The following is a 19,873-nucleotide window of genomic DNA, read 5'->3' on the forward strand; positions in this document are numbered from 1 at the left end:
AGCGCGAGGACGCATGGAGGATGAGTCGCCGTCACCAAGGCCACGAGGCAGTTTGTGCACGTTAAGGACCAGTGTTTGCACGTGTTGCACAAGGACACACTTGTGGGATCACAGAATACTGACAGCAAAATGAGCCTGGGTAGGATAGGATCGGGGGGATGAACTGTGAATAAATGACTTTAATTCCCACGAAACACGCACGCAAATGAGTAATCATACGTGTGTGTGTGTGTGTGTGTGTGTGTGTGTGTGTGTGTGTGTGTGTGTGTTCACATTCTGGGATAATAGGTGGCTCTTACCTGTCAGAGCAATTCGCTATTCCATCCAGGAGATGGCGCCAGTTGAATGACCTGCAAGGCGAAGCGCAGTCTGCAGGTCCTACATGATGGACTGTCACCAGCATCACCTCCACGGCCTTCACAGGAGAGCACGAGGCGTGGGCTGAAGGGGTGCAGAGGCAGCCTGCAGCACAGGAGGAAGGTGGTAAAACGTGTGTGTTCACAGCTCGCTTTTGATGCACAGATCCTCCCTCTGGCTTTAATGTGTTTAAGATGAATGCATGACACGAGGAAGGCCCACGGACTGAGCCTTAACGCGCAGGGGGCACAGCGACGGTGTGTGGGAACAGAGAGCAGCCCGGTGTTTCCCTTGGGTGCCATCAAGTTAGGATGTTATGCAAATACAGCGGAGGCGGTGGTGGCGCTGAAACGGAAGGCGGCCTCTCTCCGCCATCTCTTCACCTGCACGTTAAATAGACGGAAAATTGAAAATGTGAAAATTGCTCTCTATTCCGTCCCCCTCTAATGTATGCGCGTAATTAGTGCATTTAAACAAAGCGCGGATGTCCTGCTGGCTGAAATGGCGGCTGACATCTCTTTTTCCACAGGGTTAATAACAGTGTGCGGATAAATGAATCAAATTGTGGCCCCCAAATTACAGAGCGACTCTAAATACCCGTCTGTATTACGCACGTCTGTTTGTGACCGCGCAGGAAAAGGCATAACATTTTATATTGTTATTACACTCATTACATTGATTTGCGTGCAAATAAACAAGCTCGGAAGTTTGTGACACCACAAAAAGTTGCTGATGGATCGACTCAAACACCATCCGTGCGCATCTGCTTATTATAGCACTAGCAGGGGACAGCAGGTTTTATAGATGAACCGTCTGATCACAGAGGAAATGTGCTGCACACGAAGGTTAATACATTATTTTCTCATTTTTACAGAGACACTTCGCAACATGTGTGCGAATTTAAAAACGAATAGTTGAAACTGAGATAGTTGATTTTAACTTCTCTAAATCTACTAAGCGGCCTTAACTAAACAGATCAATGGCGCCCCTATTTCAGTTTCAATCACAAAAGGGCTGTAAAGCCACCGCTTAGAAATAAATGAAAGAAGAACATGTGCAATTTTCTGGACATACTGTATATGTTATTGTTATTTTTCGTTTGCTGCGATGCTCCAGCCCGGGCAGATACATAACGCAGGGGGAAGAAGGGAGAGAAAGGGAGGGAGAGAAGGAGAGAGTAAATTGCAGCTTGCTGAAGTTTTTGGATTGAATTCTGAAAATGATCCTTTTAACAGTGATGGGCTCTGAGGCGAGGATAAGGGTCATGCCATTCACAGCGGGTTAAATAGACTTTCATTTAAAATTACATTCTCGATCCATCTCTCCGTCTCTCCCCCTCTCCACAGCGGAGGCCCTGCGTGCCATCCCGGCTCCCCGTGCGGCGTCTCACCACCGCCACCACCCGCACTTTTTAAGTCAATCCGCAACCCCAGCAGAGAGCAGGTGGATAGATAGATAGATAGATAGATAGATAGATAGATAGATAGATAGATAGATAGATAGATAGATAGATAGATAGATAGATAGATAGATAGATAGATAGATAGATAGATAGATAGATAGATGTTAATCCTATTCATGCAAAAACACAATATTATTTAAATGCTGCACCTTTAAACTGTTTTAGGAGATACTGTGATGCCGGTGTTGATATTTCTGTTTGTCTGGCTCTGACATGGCTCTCGCAGGTGCTGTCTGAGGTTGAGCGCAAACTCCGCGCCAGATTATTTTTTCTTCTTGGCACAAGGATTCAGGAGAGTCTGAAAAAAAAGAAAAAGGAACGTGGTTGTTCATGCAGCTATAGTGATGGACAGCAATTAAGACTAATCATCACAAAAACTGACAACAGGCCTGTAAGATTACATTATATTCTGGTTGATATTCCAGTGTGGTGTTGTTATTATTATTATTATTATTGTAGTAGTAGTAATATTATCTAGATTATACTAATGTCTAAATATATTTTTTAGGAAAGTACACATTTGTGTGCCCACAAAGACATAGTAGTATTGTAATAATACATCTAATATGAGTCCTACCAGGTATGATAGTTAACACTGTGCTGCATTCAGGTAATAATAAAGTAATACTGTAGCCCTACATATGTGAGGCACATTGTGACTCAGAGCTCAGGTGCTTCTAACATTTCTAACATTAAGAATGGCTTAGTGTTATTTAGGTGCCTCAGTAAGCATGCACAAAGCCAGGACCCTGACACTGAAACAGCTAAATGGAATTCAGCCATCACTCATTTTATCATTTACACCTGTGCTTTTCACACTCTGACAGGCCAACATGTTTATTATAGGAAGAAAAAAAAGCCTATAGTGTTAAGATATTGTGTCATGTATAGATAAAACACACCTGTTTTTAGTTGTAAAAAAAAGTCACTGCACCACTTTTGCATTATTAGATCATTTTTAATTTTTTTTTTTGCTTGAAATAGTTTTTCAAATTAAAACGAAAGAAGCAGAAAATAAAAAGTGATTTAAAGTGCTTCGCTTCGGCAGTTCGCTCCGCGGAGGGAAACGCAGTCCATGTCAGGTTTTGTTGCCTTTCCCTCAAATTAACTTTAATCGTAAAATATATAAAGCGGCTCCTCGCTGTCTCTCTCCCCACATACACACGTACGAGCCAATCAGGCGCTCAATAACAGTCCACGCGTGTGCTGAGCGAGCGCGCGGAGCGGAGGAGCGCCTGGCAGACCGGAGCGCAGCGCGAGGCAGTCAAACCGCTGTCTGTCATTAGCTGAGAGGGTGACAGAGGAGGGAAGGAGAGAGAGAGAGAGAGAGAGGGGAGAGAGGGAGGAGGAGTGAGCGGATTCAAACAGACACACCGGCCTGAGAGGAGGAGGAGAAGAAGGAGAAGAAGAAGAAGAAGAAGAAGAGCACCGGACCAGGCGAGAGAGAGAGAGAGAGAGAGAGAGGGGAGAGAGAGAGAGGGAGAGAGAGTGGGAGACTGACAGGGGTTGCAGAAACTAGACGATCCGAAGCGCCGACATGAGCGGTCAGTTTGAGGAAGACATACACGACCGGGGCGAGAGGAAGAGCAGTAAATCCCCGACGCTGCTCTCCTCTTACTGCATAGACAGCATTCTGGGCCGCCGGAGCCCCTGTAAGGTCAGACTGATGGGGGCGCAAAGTTTGACGGGTCTGTCCGGCAGAGGGGAGCTCGACAAGACGGCTGACAGTAAGTTTTCCCTCAGCTGAGATGAAAAAAGGGGGAGTCCATGTTGGTTATTTGGGAGCAGTGTGTGGGAGAAACATGTAGGAAATCAGCTGGCTTCGTGCTGCGTTTTATGCAGCCAACAGGTGAACAACGGTGTTTTAGTAGTGATGGTTTTAATAGTTGGGTGATAAATGTTCCTGGACTAAAGAGCTGCTGTAGAGTCCGGCAGGATCGTTCACAGGCTTACAAAAGTCTTTTAAGGTTCGCCGTTTTCTTATTCGTTGGTTCTTTTCCTTCCCAGGGCCAAAAGACCCCCTTTCCCTCAGCGCTGACATGCACCTGCCGCCCAAGCTGCGCCGGCTGTACGGCCCCGGGGGGAAGTACCTCCACGACCACGCGGACACGCTGGACAGGGAGCGGCTCCTCCTGGAGCAGGCCGGCGACGGCCTCAAAATCAGCCAGGCGCCGCAGGTGAGCATCAGCCGCAGCAAGTCCTACCGGGAGAACGCGTCGCTGAGCCGGGGAGAGGGCGACCAGAGCCCCGGGGAGGGCTCGGAGGACGGCAGCCTGGGACTGGTGGAGCTCGGCCCGTTGAAGTTCGAGGAGGACGCGGGGAAGGAGGAGAGCTGCGGGGACGCGGCCGCTCTGTCCCCGAAGGACGAGGAGAGGGAGAGCTTGAACGCCGGGGATGGGGACGTGAGGGACGGGGAGGACAGCGTGTGTCTGTCGGCGGGCAGTGACTCGGAGGAGGGGATGCTGAAACGGAAGCAGAGAAGATACAGGACTACGTTCACCAGTTACCAGCTGGAGGAGCTGGAGAGGGCTTTCCAGAAGACACACTACCCCGACGTCTTCACCAGGTAAGAAACATTTAAACTGCGCAAAATATGATGGTTTGAAGCGTGGAAAACTTTGCTGTGAAATTATAAAATTTGTCCTCCCTAAAATTATTATTATCATAATTATTATATCAGCTTTTAATTATCTGCGTGTACAATTTTAAAACGACAAAAAAAACAGGCCTTTTATTTTAATTTACATTGCCTTCAAAACGTCTGTAATTAGTATACACTAGTCTACAATAATTGTATTATAACAAATAGCCCATATTTGTTCATATATGTATATAGTCTATATTATTATTATTATTATTATTACTACTAATATTTTTATTACAGATCACTGAGCTTTAAATAAAATCCAAGAAACGCACTAAGACACAAAAAAATGCTCAGCAATGATTCCGTGAATAAAGGTGATAATTAATTGCATTTATTTTCAAATGAACACTTCCTGGCCCCAGAAACATTTTTCCAGAAACAGTCCCAGTAATTCCACACATGTCTAACTGTCTAACACTGTGCGGATCACACCTCATAAAACGTCCCAACACCAGACCCGTGCTTTGCCTAAGTGGACACAATAGGCCTGTAAGTGCCAACACTGAGGACGTTTTGTTACCTGCATCCATCCGCTCCTGCTGATACAGAAGAAGTGTTATTCTCAGGAGGAAGAATTAACCGCTGCAGCTCACGTTACCTGCTGGACATGATACTGAATACAGAGAGAGAGAAAAGAACAACTGAGGGCCAAACCTTAAGCCCAAGGGCAGGTGTGCTCACACGCTCAGAGAACTTAAGAGCTTCCATGTTTTGTTTTGTTTCTCTGAGGGTTTCATGCTGGAAGAAATTTTTTTTTAGAAAATGACATTAGGATTTTTACGCAGCAGCGCCTGAAAAAGAAAATAATCTCACCTATAAACAACATTTCCTGCTCGATTAATAACTGATTGATACATCCGCCTTTTGTGCTGGAAAACAGGAGCTTTTCTGACACCACAAGACACAAGAACCTACATTTTCGATTTCCCTCACCATTGGGATTATTCATATTTTCCAATCGATTTACTTAAAGGCGACTTGTAGGTCTAATTTACACTGCAAGCCCATCTCGCAGCTGAAGGGAGCGTCAATTGCTTTGTGGCAGGCTAGTTTAGATGTCATTATTTCACCCATTATGTTGTTACAGTGACAGGCCTGTGCTAAGGAAAATCTAACAATCACTAGGCCTATTTCTACCCATCCGTGACAGGGAAAATAGAATATGGCCATGGCGTCTTTCTGCAGCCCATGCCAGGGAGGAGGGAAAAAAATCAAGCCTATTTTCGTCGTCTATTGTTGACAGTGAACAACAGGAGGGGACAAAACAGCAATTCTGCATCGCTTCCAAGCTGTGGCCTGTAACCTTGAATCTTTTCTTTCTTCCTCTTTCTTCCTCTGTCTCTCTCTCTCTCTCTCTTTTAAACATGCTTTCCAGAGAAGAGCTCGCAATGCGCCTGGATCTTACCGAGGCCCGTGTTCAAGTAAGTGGCTCTCTGTTGATCTGTATCTAAAAAGAGAAGCCTTTGGCTCGTAAATCAAATAGGGAGGAGAGAGGGGGGAAAGAAAAAAAGCAGCACCCTCAAAATGTCCCCGGTGCTCAGCGCTGGATAATAACCGGTGATATGCGTCACTGATTGAGGATCAGCGATTACGGGCCAATTTGAGGCAGTAATTTATTACAGTAAAATGTGTTAAATGGCCTCAGTCGCTGCGCGGGGAAGGTCTTTCCTGTTATTGAATGTTATTACTCACGAACGTGGACGTTTTAGTGGCAATTAAAGCGACGCTGGCGATTCATAAAAAGCTCACTTAGTGCAGGAGCAAACAGTGTCTGTATTCCTGGGCTGAGATGGTGTTTGAATTCCCATCAGAGGGGACAGAGAGGGGGCCAGGCCGAGATATCCGTGTGTGCATGTGTGTGTGTGTGTGTGTGTGTGAGTAAAAAAGATGTGAGGGAGGGAGGGAGAGAGGGGAGGGGAGGGGGGAGAAAGTGGGGAGGGATAATGCTATTTGATTTCCCATTATGTGATTGCAATAGACCTGCATTGATCCGATGCTTTGCACTTGGGAGCGAATGAGAGACCATTAAAGGTGTTTGCTCCCCTGCTCCCCTCCCGGTACCCCCCCTCCCCCCTGTCTCCCCCCTCCCTCCCTCGCTCTGAAAGCGTGGTTTGCATGTCGAAAGCTCGGGTTCATAACCAGAGAGACAGTTCAAACACGGTGGAAACTCCGGGAGGTTATGGCCGACGGTAAAACAACAGATGTCTCTTTAGGGGCCGTAGGTGAACAAATCACTTAACGGGCGCCATCAGGAGGTGATAAAAACTCATAAATTCCCGAGGGGCTGTGTAATGCTAAACAGCCCTCTGGGAATAATGTGTGTGTGTGTGTGTGTGTGTGTGTGTGTGTGTGCAGTCCCTGTCGCTCAAGCTCGCCCGTTCAATCACTTCCCTCATGTTGACATTTTGCTCATTGTGAGAGCCCCGTGCTTCTGCAGTGCAAACTGTGCAACAGTGGATGCGTGGGAAAGTTAAATACTCTCTGGGATGGAAGTCACTTTGTTCTACATCTCTTAAGAATTTAATTTAAAGCGCATTAATTGTTATTGGAGCCAGTTCAGCGGTAATTTTCTGGATCCTTTGTTAACACCGCTCTTAATTATCTCCCCCCACCACCACCACCACCCCGGTGCCCGTCTAAAGGGACTGGGGGGGTTTAATTAGACAGAAAGTAGATTTAAGGGGGCCGTGAGCGGCAGGGTTTACCTTGCATGTAATTACCGTTGACTTTCCGCCTATTGGCCACCACCTGAACTAGACAACTATTAGAGCACACTGACACAACATTCAATAGAGTCTAGTCATGTTAATCACAAGGACACATGGCTGTGATGTCAGCAGGACAGGGAGTTCTCATTATTTACAGCATGAGAGACCTGCACGTCCAAACAGTTACATGGACAAGGGCGACTTGTCTCCTGGTGGACATCATGTCATCTAGAGAGGAGCCTTTATGCAGCAGAAGTGGCCTCTTTGTATATTGATTCAGCTGTTTTTTATGCAGCCTCCTTAGAACGTGTGTCTATCTTCCTTAAACTATGATTTGTTTGGTGCTGCCTTTGTCATCTTCCTCGCATTAATATCTACACATATTAATCTGTGTCACCTCTCCTCAGGTGTGGTTTCAGAACCGCAGGGCCAAGTGGAGGAAGCGTGAGAAGGCCGGGGTGCAGGCCCACCCGTCAGGCCTGCCGTTCCCGGGCCCCCTGGCAGCGGGCCACCCCCTCAGCCACTACCTGGAGGGAGGGCCCTTCCCTCACCACCACCACCCTGCCCTGGAGTCCGCCTGGACAGCCGCTGCAGCCGCAGCCGCTGCCTTCCCGGGCCTGGCCCCACCGCCCCACAACGGCTCCGCTCCACCCCTGGCCACCCCGCTCGGCCTGGGCACTTTCCTGGGCACGGCTGCCATGTTTCGCCACCCTGCCTTCATTGGACCCACTTTTGGCAGGTAAGCTGCACCCATGCACAGACCTCCAGCAGACCTGCTTTCTGCTCTTTACACTTCTCCACGCCGTGACCACCAATCTCTGTGCCCATAGGACTCCATGTTCATCCCTGTATTATCAGTAAATCACTACAATTTTGCAGACAGAAAAAGGCACAGCAGCTAAAACATAATGCAACTCTAATGACAGATGTCGGTCACACTGTCCTACTGTTTATCTCAGTGTCTGATTAGAAATGTGTTACACTGTTAACCATTCACAGTGGTGTGTAATCTCTATGTCAGATGCCCTAATAGACGAACCAAACGTGTGATCCTGTGAGAAAAGCTGTGAGGAGGGGTGACACGGCACACATTCCATATGCCACAAGAACATCATTAACCTACTGCTCTCCATGTTAAGGTTTATTTTAGGGAAGTCAGCGCGCAAAACATGATCTAAATCTATTTAGGAGGATTAAAAACTGAGGAAACTAAGAGGAAAAAATAAACACTGGCACAGTGAAAATCTTAATTAGCAGGCAGGGGTTGTTCCATAGACAGGATAATAGGAGTTAGAATTGCTCTCATGTAAAGAGCAAAGAGCCAGTTTTAGCTTGAAAAATGAGACGTCTGTGCTATTTTGCAATGAATAATTGACGGTTGAATATTGTGTGCAGAATCCATAAATGTTGCTGATTAAGGTTGTCTCCTTTCAGACTTTTCTCCAGTATGGGTCCCCTGACCAGTGCTTCCACCGCCGCAGCTCTCCTCCGCCAGCCCGCCCCTCCTGTAGAGAACCCCTCCCACGCGGGCCCCGTCCTCCCCGACCCTACCTCTTCTTCCTCCACCTCCTCTTCCTCAGCAGACCGCAGGGCCTCCAGTATCGCCGCGCTGCGCCTCAAGGCCAAGGAACACTCGGCTCAGCTCACCCAGCTTAACATCCTGCCCACCGGAGCCGCAGGGAAGGAGGTGTGCTGAACACTCAACACCAGCTCTAGGCCTCCCTGTCCTGGGCTTACGTCCCATTCCATGACACCCACCCCACCCCCCCAAAAAAACCCACTCATACCTCTGGAGGCTGATGTCCTGATGTCCCCCTGTTCAACCACCCCGTTACCTCACGTTTCCCCAACAAAATAGCACGACCAAATTCTAAAGAGCACTGGCTAAAAAAGCATGTGTGTGTGTGTGTCTGGTAATCACAGTTATTGTGACATTGGTTTTACACTCCATACACACACCTCTCTGAGTCTAGTTATGTCATTATTTTAATATTTTACACTCATCTAACAATTACTGTATTTTAAGATATATATTTCTAAAGATTTCTTCAAACATCAAGTGCAAGTTTGAGACACTTATACTTAAATATTTCCATTTGATGCCACTTCCACATACTTCCACTGCTACATTTCTTTTCTTACTCCACTACTTTTATTCATCAGCTATTATCTACTTGAAAATTAGGATTTGACATTAAAAAAAACAGTTGATATAGTTAAATATTTTAAGCATTATTACAGGTTAAACTGTCAAACAATATATAAAAAGTTAAAATTACATTCATTTAGACCAACTACAACATGCTACTTGTGCACCGATGCATTACAAAGTTAAAATAGATCAGTAATGTAAAATATTGCAGTGACACTCACAGGGTGCTTTTTGCTTTTGATACTAAATTTTGCTCATACTTTTTCTGTAATATTTACAAAATAGGACTTTTACATGTAACTGAGTGTTTTGGCTACTTTTACTTTAGCAAAAAGCTGTCGGTTGAACACACACACACACACACACAAACACACACTGAGCCGAAGAGCCGCAGGGGAGCCCAGCCTTTTGGAAAGGATTCCTATGTGGACAACTCGAGTGCTCGACATTAACACCGCTTCATCTGTATGCATTGATGTGGGCGGAGCCAGTCTGCGTCTGTATAATAAAGGCGAGTTGGAGGAGCCCCCCCCCACCTTCTCACTCCCCCCCTCACCCCCAGAACCAAAGGAAAACTGTCCATAGACCTTCCATAGCCTTCTCTGCAGGCCTGACTCCTCTCCACTGCTCTCCTGTCCGCAGTCACACTCAGCCACACCGCTGCACACCACACGTTTAAGTCTCCACGTCACACCGCACTCATTTAGCTCGTTTCCATCGTTGTCAGCGACACATTTCTGTAAATTTGCCCCCCACCACCACCACCTTTATCACCACCACCACCACCATCATCATCATCATCACAGCAGTGGCATTTCCGCTGAGTCTGACTCCGGGACACGTGAGCAAAGCTGAGACCCGAGATTCTGACTGTGTGAAAGAAAAACTGTACATATTGTGTAAAAAAGAAAAAAAAAAGTACCACAAGAAGGGATGAGTCGTGTATATTTCAGGAGACCGTGTTTTGATAATTTGCACTCGGTGTAGTGTTAAATGAATGTCGCCCTGTGTAGAATTTCACCTGTGTTTATGAATTATTAGGTTTTTAGATCATTATTTATGTCAACACTTTCCCCCAGGAACTGAGTGAAGGAACGCTTTTTTTTCCTTAATAAGTGATTGTAAGTTTCCTGGTTTAATAATGCTAATTTGAATAAATTACACTGGTAAAACGAGTTATCTTTTATTATTTTAAATTCCTTTAGGACTGACAAATAGGCCTAAACCAGGAAAAAATAAAAATGTGAAATAGAATATTATAGAACTATTAATAAAAGCTGTTATGAAGAAAACGTGTTTGCTGTCTTACATTGAAGAGTAAATCTGCAAGATGCAAGAAAACTTTTAATTCCTTCATTCTAGATAAATATCACTGACTAAATAGTGAGGTAAAATAAATAGATACTAACTTCAGTGACGTGTGTGATGTTCAACGTGCCTGCTGAGGGAGGATAAACACGATTTTTTTCTAATCTTTCCAAAGAGGAACTCATGGCAGGAGGCTCCACCTGAATGAGGGAACATGTATTAGGTGTGTAATCCAGCGCGCTGCGTGCGTCGATCCTCTTCAGCAGAGTTGACAAAATACTGACCATATATTCATGAGCTTAATCCCCAACATGTGAAACGCGCGACAAAGGCGAGGGGTTTTCAATTAGATCGCCCACTTTATCTGGGGGAGGAGGAGGATGAGGAGGAAGGGGGGGGGGGGGGGGGGGGGGGGGGGGGGGGCGTCACAAAACTTCCTTTAAAAGCCTTTAAAGGCGCTAAATTGGTCTTAACATCTGTAATGCCGTGTCGATGGAAGCGGGTCCCCTTTGTCATTAATGAAGTAACAAACCACTTCATCAAACGGCTTTCACACTCACACCTCATAGAGTTAATTCCCCTGAACCCCCCCCCCCTCTTTCTCTCCATTGGATCTCTCTACTAATGCAGGACTATTACAGCAATCAATGGTTATTCTCCTCCGTTTGACCCATCCATGGTGCCCGACCAAACCGCGTGAAATTACCCCGCGGATTAATGTAGTCCCTCTTTTTTTATTATTGTCTGCACCTGTGAAAACCCTCCTCTTATCCCCCTTGTTTTACAGGTCCTCTACCTGTTAATCACCCAATTTAGTCCCAAAAAAAGCAGGAGTCAGGTCCGATGGAGAGATATTTCTGTACATTAATGTATGTGTCCACACACACACACACGCACACACACACACACACACACACACACACACACACACACACACAATATGCTCGCCCTGGCAGCCTCGCGCAAAGTCACCCAACTGCTCCTTGCATAATGCTTTAAAAAAAAAAAAAAAACAGGAAAAAAAAAGAAGATAAAAACCAATTTTCTCTTGTGCGCCCCAAACCATCATCCACGATGTGAGAGCTCCATGTTTTTTAAAATTCCCGTTCTTTTGCCCGAGCCCAGTGGAGCGTGTGTGTTTTTTTCCTGTAGGGTTTTGATGAGATTGTCCGGGGAGTTTTAATCTTATTGTGAATACAACTAATGAATGGCAAACCAATTTGTCCCTAATATCTGGGGAATGTCGGGAGGCGGGTGACCTGCTGGGCGCGAGGCTTAAACTTTCTTTGCAGCGCAAAAAGGCGAGAAAATTGAAATGCTGTCGCAGGGCAGTGGCTCTGGATTTATAAAGTCACACTTGTTGGATGTGTATTCTTTCATTCAAGACAGGCCTGCACTTGGGATTAGGCCCATGAGGTTTCTTGTTGCATGAATGATCAAGATAATGAATGTTGATATGAAAAAAGGTGAATAACTGTCCAATCATGCGGCGTTTTCCTGCAAATTGGCTGCAAAAATAAGGAGAAAAAAATCTGCATGATTTGGTGGATTGTGTCAGTGCATGGGCCTTAATGCTCCTGCCCGCCTCTCACAGGTTAATCCAGGTGTCCAGAAAATGTCCTCCCACTGATTTATCGTGCCCATTTTCATCACCACCGCCCCCCCCCCCCCCCTCAGCTGTTGGACTTGATTTGGCCCGTGATTTGGATTCTCCCGGGCCTCGTTTCTCCCACCGCGTCCGCGCCTGAGAGAATAGGCCCAATCACTCCACAGCCTCAGCCGGATCAGTCCTCACTCAGTCCCCGGGAGAGGAGCTCTAAAAGGCGCTTTGATGAACCCCCCCCCCCCGCCCTCCATTCCTCCCTCCCTCCCCAGGCGGAGAACCGGCCCCGATGAAAGACCTGAATAGCAGGGCCACGGCACTCCGCTCCCCTCTCGGATCGCCCCTTAATTCCCCGTCTCTCTTGCTCTCATCCAATTAGCTCAGTGTATTAAGCGGTTTATCGTCTCATAACCGCCCTTTCAGCTCCAACAAGGGAGACACTTTGCAATAGGACCAGCTCTCCTTTTGACACCCTTTCTGGTGCTTGTATGTTCCACCGCGCTATGAATAACAGGGACAGAATAGGGGACTAATTCCCTCATCAAAGCCTACCTTGTCCATTGCTGGTCAAAACGACAAGCAATAAAGCTTAACACGACAATACAAAGAGACTTGTTCGACCTTATTAGCTTAGCAGGGTCGAATTAATGCAGGGACTCAATTTGACTGGGTTTAGTCCAAACTGGGAGGACAAAACGGGGCCCTCACTTGGAAGAGAAACCTGCAGCCTGGTAGTGGGAAGAGCAGGCCTGTGCATATCCACTGGGACCTGCAGCTGATTGAATCCAGCAGAAAATGGAAGCAGAAAGAGGCTAAGCAACTGCGGGAGAAGCAGTGGAGCTGATATGATTTAATAAATATGTTAAGTTATGAGCAATAGGCTGTAAATGCGCCCAGACACTTTCTCTCACACACAGCATGTTCTATCCATTGCATAGTGAATCATGGTTTAAGTGTTCAGCCCACTTAAGGTTGCCTTCACAAGTCACAGTGGTTTGAAGTGATTTGTGAGGCGTGCAGTGTTTATGGAAATGCACGCTGCAGGATGGAGTAAAAAAAAAAAAAAAAAAAAAAATTCACTCAACTGTATTAACACAAAGAAGAATTCTTGGATGGAAATGGCGAAACACTTCATGGAGCGAGTTACAGACTGAACTTTAACTACAGCAGAGGAAATGCATACCTTGTTCAGGAAGTGACTGAAGATATAAGTTCCTTTAGTGTGTTTATGTGAGGCCATGATGTCACCACGATCAGCCGTCACTCTGATGTGACAGGTAAAGCAAGACGCTGGATTAGCTGAAAGCAAACATTCCCGCCTGAGTCGTAACAGGAGTGGACGGTAAAGATAAAATCCTCTATTTAGAAATAACTGAACCAACAGGGGCTGTTTATTCACCTGTAATCAGGTTAAACTCACAGAATCTCATCCGTATATTTAATGAGTAAAGTTAGGGACATTCCATATCAGTGTTTTTGTCACCAAATCTAATTAAAAGATAAAAACCAACAATGTTTTTAGTCCGTATCTTAATGCTTTACAGCTTCTCTGCCTGCGTGCCCATTCACTCTCTGAAAATCTAAGTCTCTTAAAATACATCGTAATTATGTACTTTTAATTTTCAAAAACACCAAGTAATTCCCCAAAACAGCTGGGCATTGCAATTTTTTAGATCATTTTACTGAAACAAGGACGAACAACATATTTGTTGGAGACTATTTGCAGCGGTGGAGTGATACACATTTGGCGAGTATTTACAGCAGGACAATGCATGTGGGATCAACTCAGGTTCATGGGTAATGTAGGAGCATGTCAACATCTGCCACTCTGGTGTGTTTTTAATAGTTTTTGGACAACAATGGAGCTCTGTGGCACAGAGGAATGAAATCTGTCGGATCAGGCTTCGGCTACACGGGCCTCACTTTGTCACAATTGTCTATCTTTGTTGAAAATAAGAAAACAATAGAACATCACCAGACTCGTGTTGTTAAAATAAAGTGAAGTGATGCTTAATTTACTAAACCAGATGCCCCCACACAATGAAATGTTTACTTACTTTTGCTGGTGCTTGTTGTGTTACGGAGTGCAGTGGTAACAGGAAACATGAAGACACTGCAGGATATCCATCCACCAATTTCTATCACCCTGCCACAATGCAAATAACACAACATGAACATCTAATCCATTTAGCTTTTTATTTAGATTTCAGTATCAAAAAAGGTTCTCATCAATATCAAAACACCCAATACGCAATATTCTGGTCATTACAAAAAAAACCCAAAAAACAAGCAATACAAATTGGATACATAGAAAATTACAGGCGTTAAAACACAATCTGGACAGAGGAAGGAGGGAGAGAGACTGAAAGGGATGAAATGACATCAGTTAAACAGAGGCAGTGGAGGAGAAATCAGCTGTTCGATATGGAGACAAAAGACCGAGGCGTGTGGCCTCCCTCACCCCATCACTCCCTGCATCCTCCTCACTCCTTTCTTTCATCCTCTGATCTGACACACACAGACACACACACACACAGACACACACAGACAGACACAGACAGACACACACACACAGACACACAGAGACACACACACACAGACACACAGAGACACATACACAGACACACACACACACACACACACACACACACACAGGATGAATGGTGGTAATCAGAACAAGTGTCCGATCGCTGTAGGCATCCACTGGTCTTAGTGGTCGGGGTCACTATCATTGGCTAATTAGCGTCTTTTGGAGTATAGTGGCTGCTCTGAAGATAAGTCATTTGTGCGTGTCACACACGCGCGCACACACACACACTATCATCAGACTACCATTTAGGTGTGATTGCTACTCCCCTTTTACCATACAGAGTCAGTGTGATGGGGTCATGTCATGAGAGTGCGTGTCCATATGAAGAGTGTCTATGTGAAGTAACTGGAAGGGTGAAAGGGTGTGATTGGGTTTCAGGTCATATAACAAGCCCATTAGGTTCAGGGGAGTTAAAAGGTCAAAGTCCACAATCGCCAATCCATTCCGAAACCAGCAGGAGAGAAAACAGATGTAACTGAATGTGCAAATCTCCGGTTTTGAGTCCGACGCTGACGCCTCTTGGTGTCGTCGTCTTTGCAGGTGTGTTTGTGTCCTTTTATTTGAGGGAGGAGAAGGCCTGGAAGAGTTTGGCCAGGTTAATCTCAGAGTAGCCGCTGGTGGCCAAGGCTTTGTCTGGCACTTCCTTCAGCCTCCGATAGACTTCTCTTTCTCTCTTCCACTGCTTTGCTTGATCTGGGGGTGAAGGAGGGAGAAAAAAGGAGAGTTATCGTCGCCAGAGCTCAATGGAAGACGGGTCAGCTTCTCAACTGCATCAAAGTCAATACCACAGGCTACTGCACCGTGTGCATTTCAAAGTAGCGTCTCGCTCACTAGATGACTCTCATCCCCCTCCATCCCTGTGATTAGATCCTACTGGAAGAGGAGCGGAGCGCATGGCGGCTTTGTGTCAACGCTAATAAACACAGAGGAGAGTTTCACCTTTAACAGATCCAATGCCATCTCCTGATAATGCTATCACTTGTAGGGCCGTGAGGGGCATCGCAGAATTGGACTGAGGGGTCGATGGCAGTATGTGCGCACACACAGGATCATGAGATCGATAGAAAAGCCCAGTGAGAGCATGAAGTCAATATCTTGTCCCTTTTATCCCTTCAGGTGGGCCGTAATAAGGCCAGAGAGAAGACTGAGAGCTGCTATCCCAGGCAGGGTGGCAACCAAAACCAAATCTTTACAGTATTATACTGAGCGCCAAGTGTAGATGAAGTATCATGAAACCAAGTAATAACAGTCTATCAGACCAAAGAGTGCAGCAAGCTGCACCAGGACTAATGGTGTGTTGACTGGCGGGGTCACTGCTGAAGAAGCAGAAAAATGGGAAAGAGAGAAAGTTTTGTTTTGTTGGCAAGTGATCGGATTGTACAGAATTCACCTCGTTTCACTCATGTTGAACACGAATTTAGGTTTTTCTACCTGTTCATTTTCTGTTATCAGGTATAAATCATAGCGATACCACATCTGTCTAAACCAAGCACCGGAGAAACCCACCAATCAGAGGATGTAAGCAGCAGTACATTCACAAACCTCAAGAGATAAACTACATAGACATATCATCATCAGATAGAATACTTAAATATATAAAACTCAACCAGACAGAAACACAGTAGGAAAATACATTGTCAGTGCATAAGCCTAATACATACAATAGTATGTTGATCAGTGAATGAAGTGTATAATTATTTTTCCTTTTCCCGCTTATGTATTTGTAATAATGCTTTTGTTCTATGAAGGTTACCTGATGAAAGTCTGAAGGTTTTTCTAATAAACAAATGCATGAAATAACTACTTACCACAAAAAATGAACAATGAGTGCTTAAATTTGCAAAAAATTAGGGCGGCAACTGGAGCTGAGACAATTAGTCGATCCACAGAACACTAATATGGGACAACCAGCAGCTACATCACTACTTCCCAGAGTCAATGAGGAAATTATTTGTTTTGTCTGACGCGCGGTACAAAAACCAAAGATACTGAATTTATAATGACATTAAGAGAAAATCCTTCCATGAGAGAGAGAGAGTCATTAAGAACCACGATGACCGTCACATTTACGTATTTTATGACAAACAAATAAATTAAAAACTTGTTCTAAATGGTGACTTGCCTGTTATCTATCTAGATCACATACTGTATATAAAACAAACACACACACACACACACACACACTCCATATGGCCAGTTGTCATGTCCCCACCATCTCCTCATTCCCATCTCCTCTTGTGTCCTTCCTGCCTGCTGCATTAGTGGCTGCTGGATAAATACCAGCCCACTGACTGCCCAAGGGAACAAAGGTTAGATACACAGAGGTCTACAGTGAGGTGCGCGCACACACACACACACACACACACACGCAGACAACTGATGGTAGTTAAACACTTAAAAAGCACACTAAGTCACAGTCATGGCGACTAAAAAACATCCATGTGACAAACAGTAATCACACACAAACACAGACGATGGTGTGGTTGACTGAAACGCCAGCAGCAACTATTACCAGATAATCCTCATGTTAGCAAGGACAAGGATGGAAAGATAGAGGAGAGGGGAGAGGAGAAGCAGGGAGAGGCAAACTAGTCTATTTATCTGGGGAATAGAAGGGGGGTGATGATGCATGATCAAGCGAAAGCAATCATGTCATCATTTCTGAAAGGTAGGAGAAAATAATTCTCCCCCTCCTCTCCTCTTTCCCCTCTTCCTCACTCCTTTCTCTTTTCCACCTCAATCACTGTGTGGCGAACAGATAAAAGAATGATTTAAGAGTCACGGAGAGGAAAAGAAAGAGGGAGAGACCTTGCTGCAAGTCGCAGCACAGTGGGGAGTGCAGTTCAAATAAATAGCCTCCCTTAAAGAGCGAGTGTGGGGCGGAAAGGAGACAGGAGAGGGGAGACGGCGTCGCTGGGAAGGCCTAGATGTGAGGGGAAAAGGAGCGAGGAAATAACAAGAACGACAGGTGACGCCTGGAATTAAAGATGGAAAAGGCTGTATGGATGGAAAGCACACTGAAGACACAAATGTAGCTTTGGATCCCAAAAACTTTGCCTAATTGATTGCCTTACACATCATCTCTCTCTTCCACTCGCACACATACACACACTCGCACTGGGAGTGTATCAGGGGTTATCTTTGCTCTAACTAGGTGTTGTCACACACTCGCGCATACTCTGGCGGTGCTGGGCATGAGTAGATCGGGGCTCTGCACGCTCTAACTAGGTGTAAATACAATAACAAGCCTGTAATTAAGTGAGCATGATGAAGTTAATGGAGATCGGCCATTCCGTCGGCCGCCTCCATGAATATTCTATTAGGCTGGTGGCGACGGGCAGCTGGAATAGCAGTTAATTTAATCACCACTCGGAGCACAGGGAAACTTCTTTGTGTGAGTGTAATTGCACAGAATGAATAATTGATTTGACAATCGCACCCGCGGATTTTGCCACCCCGCTTTGTATCGGCGGAGAAAGGGAGGGTGAGCGTGGAAGGTGAGGAGCGAGAGAGAGAGAGAGAGAAAGAGAGAGAGAGCAAAAGAGAGGGGGAAGAAAATGGAGAGGGAAGAGATGGACAGAGCGAGAGGAAGAGGAGTGGGAGGGTAGAAGAGGACCAAATGCAGAGTGCTGAGAGGTGGCAGGGAAGCTGTCGGTAAATGGATCATTAGAAAAGCGCAGCTCAAGGACAATTTATATTTTATCAATGCGGCAAAATTACATTATTGCTCACACACGCAATCATACTGCCCACACTCAAGATTGAGACCTGGAGGGGAGGGGTGAGGGAGGGAAGAGAAAGGCAACAGATAGACGGAGGGAGGGAGGGAGATAAAAAGGGAGGGCAGGGGAGATGGAGAGAAGAAAAGTGACATGAAATGATTTGAAAGTCATTGATACGGGATGTTCCCAGCTTAGGAGCGGACAGCATGTTTTTTTCATAGTGTGTGTGTGTGTGTGTGTGTGTATGTGTGTGTGTGTGTGTGTGTGCCTCTGTATAATCTATTAGAGATCTCCTGCAGCGGATGAAATTACCTCCATGTTTTACTCAGTCGCAGCAATCAGGCACAAAAATGCAATGTACATGTAGATAAGACAGGCGCACGCTTGCAAACGTGCACGCACACAAACACGCTGCGGCACTGCGGTGTACACACACACACACACACACACACACACACACACACACACACACACACACACACACACACACACACACACACACACACACACACACACACACACACACACACACACACACACACACACACACACACACACACACACAAGCTGATCCAATTACATTCAGCCTTGACTCAGAGCTCTTTTATGTAAAGCTATTTTACTTAAATGTGCTTTATTGTGTGTGTTCAGTACAAATGTAAACATGTACATTCAGACTCTGGTGAATGGCTGAACCATAAATACTCAGGTATCATCCATAACTGTTACCACAGAGAGATAAACAACGCGTTAGTCTTCTTTAATACTTTCAGCCCGTCTGTGGCTCTCTGGGCACATTTAAACCTTCAGGTTGAATCGGACTCTGGTTCGTTTTTTCCCTCATGGTGTGACTCGTTTGGGCTGATCTGAGCACAGTAATCACACTCTGATGCAGGCCAAAAGAACCGCGCAGAGACTCTTTGGAGGAATTGGTCTCGGTCCAGTGGGGGGAAAGCGATCCCACCCGTAGGTGAGTGCGCTTTGAGCAGATATCATTGGTTACATGCGTCTGAGGCAGGAGCGTCAATAACAGGTCATGTAGCTTTCAGTGATGCATCCTGTTTCGCTTTAATTTCGTGTGGGTTTTTACCAAGTTTACCAACTCATCCACTGACTCATACGGCACAAAGTATTGCTTTGAAAACACCTTCAATTCCAAGCCAATTCATTCCTACTGAACACTTTGCTAAAAAAACGACAAATTCTATATAGATTTTAAGCAAAATAATTCCCTTAAGCAGCTGAGCTGGGTAGATTTTTACCAAACGTTACTCAAACAAGAGGAATCAGTGCATTTGTTGGGGACAAGTTAGCAAGTATTCTC

General features: G+C 45.5%; 2 protein-coding genes across 2 annotated transcripts in view; one reads left to right on the forward strand and one right to left on the reverse strand.

Moving 5' to 3' along the window:
* The first annotated feature begins 3,317 nt into the window (after positions 1-3,317).
* On the forward strand, positions 3,318-9,274 carry arxa (aristaless related homeobox a). The gene is made up of 5 exons (XM_070853134.1): positions 3,318-3,546; positions 3,827-4,385; positions 5,842-5,887; positions 7,582-7,913; positions 8,609-9,274. Exons 1-5 carry the CDS (start codon positions 3,357-3,359, stop codon positions 8,868-8,870), a joined length of 1,389 nt encoding a protein of 462 aa, XP_070709235.1. The 5' UTR covers positions 3,318-3,356; the 3' UTR covers positions 8,871-9,274.
* A 5,190-nt stretch (positions 9,275-14,464) lies between these two features.
* pola1 (polymerase (DNA directed), alpha 1) overlaps positions 14,465-19,873 on the reverse strand; it is a 48,898-nt gene continuing 43,489 nt past the window's right edge. Inside the window, exon 37 of the mRNA XM_070852695.1 lies at positions 14,465-15,520. Coding sequence (XP_070708796.1) covers positions 15,384-15,520 — 137 coding nt within the window. The 3' untranslated portion in view covers positions 14,465-15,383. The remainder of the gene's footprint in view (positions 15,521-19,873) is intronic.

Source organism: Pempheris klunzingeri, chromosome 21, assembly GCF_042242105.1.
Source record: "Pempheris klunzingeri isolate RE-2024b chromosome 21, fPemKlu1.hap1, whole genome shotgun sequence".
Classification (NCBI taxonomy): Eukaryota; Metazoa; Chordata; class Actinopteri; order Acropomatiformes; family Pempheridae; genus Pempheris; species Pempheris klunzingeri.

Coding starts and splice junctions, on each gene's coding strand:
- arxa (XM_070853134.1), top strand. CDS start 3,357: ATGAGCGGTCAGTTTGAGGAAGACATACACGACCGGGGCGAGAGGAAG. Junction 5,888..7,581: donor TTACCGAGGCCCGTGTTCAA/GTAAGTGGCTCT, acceptor ACCTCTCCTCAG/GTGTGGTTTCAGAACCGCAG. Junction 7,914..8,608: donor ATTGGACCCACTTTTGGCAG/GTAAGCTGCACC, acceptor GTCTCCTTTCAG/ACTTTTCTCCAGTATGGGTC.